The sequence below is a fragment of a genome, unplaced genomic scaffold, assembly GCF_019419815.1.
Source record: "Pyrus x bretschneideri cultivar Hongxiangsu unplaced genomic scaffold, Pyrus_bretschneideri_v1 Contig66, whole genome shotgun sequence".
NCBI classification, from domain to species: domain Eukaryota; kingdom Viridiplantae; phylum Streptophyta; class Magnoliopsida; order Rosales; family Rosaceae; genus Pyrus; species Pyrus x bretschneideri.
This window is the reverse complement of record NW_025999805.1, coordinates 1,425,410-1,430,009: the sequence shown is the minus strand read 5'-3', so window position 1 is coordinate 1,430,009 and position 4,600 is coordinate 1,425,410. Positions and strand designations below refer to the sequence as shown.

The 4,600-nt window shown below is 35.8% G+C and overlaps 1 protein-coding gene across 1 annotated transcript; it reads right to left on the bottom strand.

The window, feature by feature from the left end:
* Nucleotides 1–270: 270 nt before the first annotated feature.
* On the bottom strand, nucleotides 271–4,041 carry LOC103951375 (lactoylglutathione lyase GLX1-like). The gene is made up of 9 exons (XM_009362732.3): nucleotides 3,916–4,041; nucleotides 2,718–2,827; nucleotides 2,478–2,605; nucleotides 2,267–2,331; nucleotides 1,951–2,169; nucleotides 1,798–1,845; nucleotides 1,373–1,483; nucleotides 704–856; nucleotides 271–450 (listed from the first exon to the last, which is right to left on the bottom strand). The coding sequence occupies exons 1-9, from the start codon at nucleotides 3,979–3,981 to the stop codon at nucleotides 385–387; spliced, it is 966 nt and encodes a 321-aa protein (XP_009361007.2). The 5' UTR covers nucleotides 3,982–4,041; the 3' UTR covers nucleotides 271–384.
* Between the last annotated feature and the right edge of the window lie 559 nt (nucleotides 4,042–4,600).

Here is a 4,600-nt window from a genome sequence, read left to right as displayed (position 1 = left end):
CTTTGTTCTGAATTAAAAGATCATACCTCGCGGTGAACGCACTGAGGATATCTTCAAAAAGCTGTTGAAGGAGATTTGAAAGAAAACTTACAAGGTAGGAACAAAATCCAAGTTTGCTCAGTTATAGTAAGGGCAAAATGAATCATTAACCTAAAAACAATAAAGAACATAAAAGAGAAAACCTAACAAGGATGCAGAGACATATGATCGGAGAAAGTTAATACGATCTTATAGTAGGTATAGTTACTGGTTCTTTTCTTGGACGGATTGTTAGTTGAATATTGACTAGAAACAAATACACATTCGAATCAGGGCTTCTTTATTCAACTAGAATTACATGAGCAGAGTACACAAAAATTACAAATACACGAGCAATACCAAATGCTAAGGATTTTGCTTCATCTCTCTTTCTTCAATTCTTTTCTGGTAGTCTTCATTGTCTACCAACACCTACAGGGTTAACAACGAAGAGTGTTTCTGTAAGCTTGCGCCCATAAAAAAGAACATATCTTTGAGTTATGTAATGAAAGGAGGTTCAGGTCGCCTTTGCGGGTAACTCAAGTCATGTGAAAGTGTGACACAATGAGTTAGGATTATGATAGACTCAGATTTCAATTCTTTTCAATGTACATAGCAAAACGAAAGCATGACAGAATCAAATTATCAAAGAACATAGTTTTCATGTGGTTTTCTAGCTCCTTACCGTTTGAAAGCCATCTGTATCAAGGAATCGAGTGATTTTGGTGTCGATTTTTGGGATTGGACCTGGTGGTAATATTATTTCCCCTCCAACTTCCTTGATTACCAGTCTTACAGCTGCTGCGCTCTTGTACACATCATTAGTGCCAATAGCAACCTTCAAATACAATTTTTGAACAAAAAATAAAATTAGAACATAGAAATCAATGACCAGGGGCTTAATTTTTAATTGGAGTTACTCAACAAAACTCAAGACACAAGGGGAAAAAAGAGAAGAGAATGGGATTTAATCTCATTCGGGATGATGACTCTTAATCAAGAGAAATTCTTTAGTCCAGTTTTCAAATTATGGCCAAATAGAGAGAGGGAGTGAGACTACGGAGTTTGGTGGGCCTGAAAATCAGGAGGCGAGGCAAGTATGATTTTTGTGTTTGTAGAGTTAACGTGATCCAGTTTCTAGACACTAGAACTTGACAATTAGAATGAGATGTAATCACATATTATTGAAGACAGGTTCAAGATTTTGCTTCAAGCCATAAAGCAAGAAAGCAAGAAAATCCAAATTCCTTGGATTTTGAATTAGAGAGTCAAAGAGAGTCAAAGTCGACATGCTTTGCAATTTCTTTGACTGTGTTTTGAATGAAAGAAAAGTATACATGCATATGTAGCTCACCTGTGCATAACCATTTCCTCTTCTATATGCCGTCACATTATAATTGTATTTCAGCTCGATAACAACTGTTTGAGTAAGATTGGATCCGTACCCCACCATACCTACGGTATACTGCACCACACGATATAGTTAATATAACATTTGTTTTGCCTAGATTCTAAAGTATAAAAATAATTCCATCACAATACTGTAATTTAGTAGTTTTTTTCTGAACTTATATGTGAGACATAGGTTTGATGTCCTTGGTGACGAATTTGATATCAATTTATGGCTGATTTATTGTTTAACTTAGTCCAAATTTTCACTTTATATCAATTTATAATTGGTTCATAATGTGACTTAGTCTAAATTTTCGCCGAAAATATCGTTGTATAAAAGAAAGTATAAAAATGAACTATAGTGGTAAAATAAAAATATATATTTACCCGCTCTTGAGGTAAGTCAAACGTTTGTAGTAGGTTCATGCCCAAGGACTGCATGGCGTTTCAGCATAAAAATGCAATTGTGTAAGCATTCTGATGGTCATAGCTAAGATCAAATAAGGGCTTATTTATTTATGAGAAAGTACGCAAATAAACCTTGTTGTAGAACTCAATAGAGCGATCTAAATCAAGAACATTAAGACATATATGAGAAAGTGGTTGTGGAGTTGGCGGCCGCTGGAGGAGCTCGAAACTGTAGCCGTCGGGATCGTTCATGAAGGCGAAAACGGTTCCCTCTCCCCCATCTACGAGCGGCCCAGGTTCACGAGTGATCACACCACCACTAGCTCGAACTTTTTCAACGGTGTTGTAAATCTGAAGGTTGATTAATTCACAGAAACGAAAATGTTACCCAACGGTTAGTACTCCTCAAAAGCTTAAGCGAAAGTTTAATGAACAAAATGATACACACATCTTGGGTTGAAATTCCAAAATGACTAAAGGCTGTCCCAATGTCTAGCTTGTCCACTGCATTGTCTGTGAATTAAGATTGTATGAGTACATACATGCATAAAATATTAGGGTTTCTGCTCTCGAGTTCAATGCTTCCTTACCAGAAGATCAAATTACCAAATATATATTGAGCGATTAGACAAAGTTTTGGAGTGAAGAAATTAACATACGGTGGTCTGTGAGCCCTATGACAAACTGAGATTCTTCAGGTCCAAACCCAACGACTGCATTCGAGTATTTTTCTGCTGGGAAATTTTTTTTACTGAGTACTTTCATTCCAAAAAATTCTGTGTAAAACCTGACAATTAATATTATGAGAAAAAAAAATAATTAATTATATATTAAACAAGCGTAAACTAAAACAAATTTGCATGCATGCAAGAATATACTTTGCCAAGGTAAATACGTACTTAATGGTGCGATCGAGATCACCGATTCGGATATTGGCACGGAGGAAACTATGATTATCTTTTTGTATCCATTCTAACACATCATCATGGGCTACCGCCCGAGCTGCAAACTGAACCGTATATTATATATACACAGTTTCACATGTACACAGCAAGTCAATTCAAATAATTTAATTTTTGAATATTGTAGATATCAGTATTTTGAGAAAATGGGAGGAATGATCTCTGAACTATGATCTAATTGTAGTTTTGGTCCCTAAATTAAAAATTCATTAAACATGATAAAATGTGGAGGAATAGTCCTTCGTTACCAATTCCGTTAAATTTTAGTTAAAAGTGTTTAATCGTTAGTGAAAAGTGTTTGCAACAGAAAGTGCAGGCCTACCTCATCCCACCGACCCTCGTAGCCCACCCTTCGCCTTCAATCTTTGATACAGTACTCCCCACCAACCTCCCACTTCCAACCCCCAATCGCTAATGCCCACTCCCCGGCGGGCACCAATCTGTAGCCGACGGACCCGAACCCCAAACCCCGAACCCGCATCCCACAAAATTCTTGAATCTTGCCTGTCGAGACAGCGTGGACATATGTCATTGTGAATTCGTTTGCAAAGGGAGATCCGGAGAAGTGTTCCGAATTTGGATTAGAAACTTTCTTTTGTTTTGGTTGTTGGGAGAGTGTTACAACGGTGTGGCTGGGGTTTGGAGGAGGGTGAGGCGGAAGGGAAGATGGGGGAGAGAGAGAGAGAGAGAGAGAGAGAGAGTTAATAGAAAATATGAAGCCCACAAAGACCACATCATTAAATTAACAGAAAATCTCACAGAGTTAGCATAGAGGGACCAATGCTTCACATTTTGTTAAATTCAGGGACCAATTCTAATGAACTTCTAGTTTAAAGACCAAAGTTACAATTCAATCATAGTTCAGGAACCATTTTTCTAATTTCCTCCATTATTTTTATAGAACGCAGCAGAATAGAATTTTAAACAAACAATAATATCGACATTCGTCAAGCCTATTCGACTAAAAGTACGCCACAAGATTAACGACTCTAATTAGAAGACGATTATGAAAAATCTGGATAATTAAGTTGCTTAGTCACAAAAAACTAGAAAAAAAAAAATGTAAATGATGATCTTGACATTGTACATTTTACAAACAAAGATACAAGTTAGGTCATAAACACAGAGAGCTTACCAAACAGAGGAACAAAAGAATAGCACAGACCAACTGCTCGTACTTGATCACCATCTTCGTATTCATATTTTTCTGGACGCTGAGGAAAATGTTAGAATTAATGTAAGAGGATGATAGTTACAAAACTTGTATAGATTCTGATATGTTCTTGTCCTCTATATATAAACTCATGGGTTTTTCTGACTTTTCATCGATTGCAAAATGGGTAGACCATATTGCATATAAATAATCCTCGGCCGTCGATATCGTGGCTATGTATATAATTCTAACTTGGCCAAATTATGAAACTTTATATAAAGTTGAGCGGTTCTTTCGTCCCCTCTGACTTGGCTAGATATTTGTCTCTAGGTTGATCTCAATTCATGTTGGACGGTTAGTTATTTACTCTTTAAGAAAATGGATCTTTATTTTTTTTCTAAAATAGGTATTAATTGCGAGACTCACTCTATATCGAATTTCAATGAGTTGAACCATATATTTTGTAAGTGTTGATTCATAAATCATCGTTGTAAAAAATCAATTCAATCCGAAACCATTTGCCTATTTAATTATCACAATAAAATTTATTGTTTCTTATAAAACAAAGTATTCCTTAATTTCTTTGATCTTAATTAGATATCTCAAACATTTCCGAATTAATTGATATTTTATAAGGATGATCTAAGAGGTGTAACTTAAAAAATAA

Coding starts and splice junctions, on each gene's coding strand:
- LOC103951375 (XM_009362732.3), bottom strand. CDS start 3,981: ATGAATACGAAGATGGTGATCAAGTACGAGCAGTTGGTCTGTGCTATT. Junction 2,606..2,717: donor GATCTCGATCGCACCATTAA/GTACGTATTTAC, acceptor ATTAATTGTCAG/GTTTTACACAGAATTTTTTG. Junction 857..1,372: donor GAGGAAATGGTTATGCACAG/GTGAGCTACATA, acceptor TTGTATTTGAAG/GTTGCTATTGGCACTAATGA.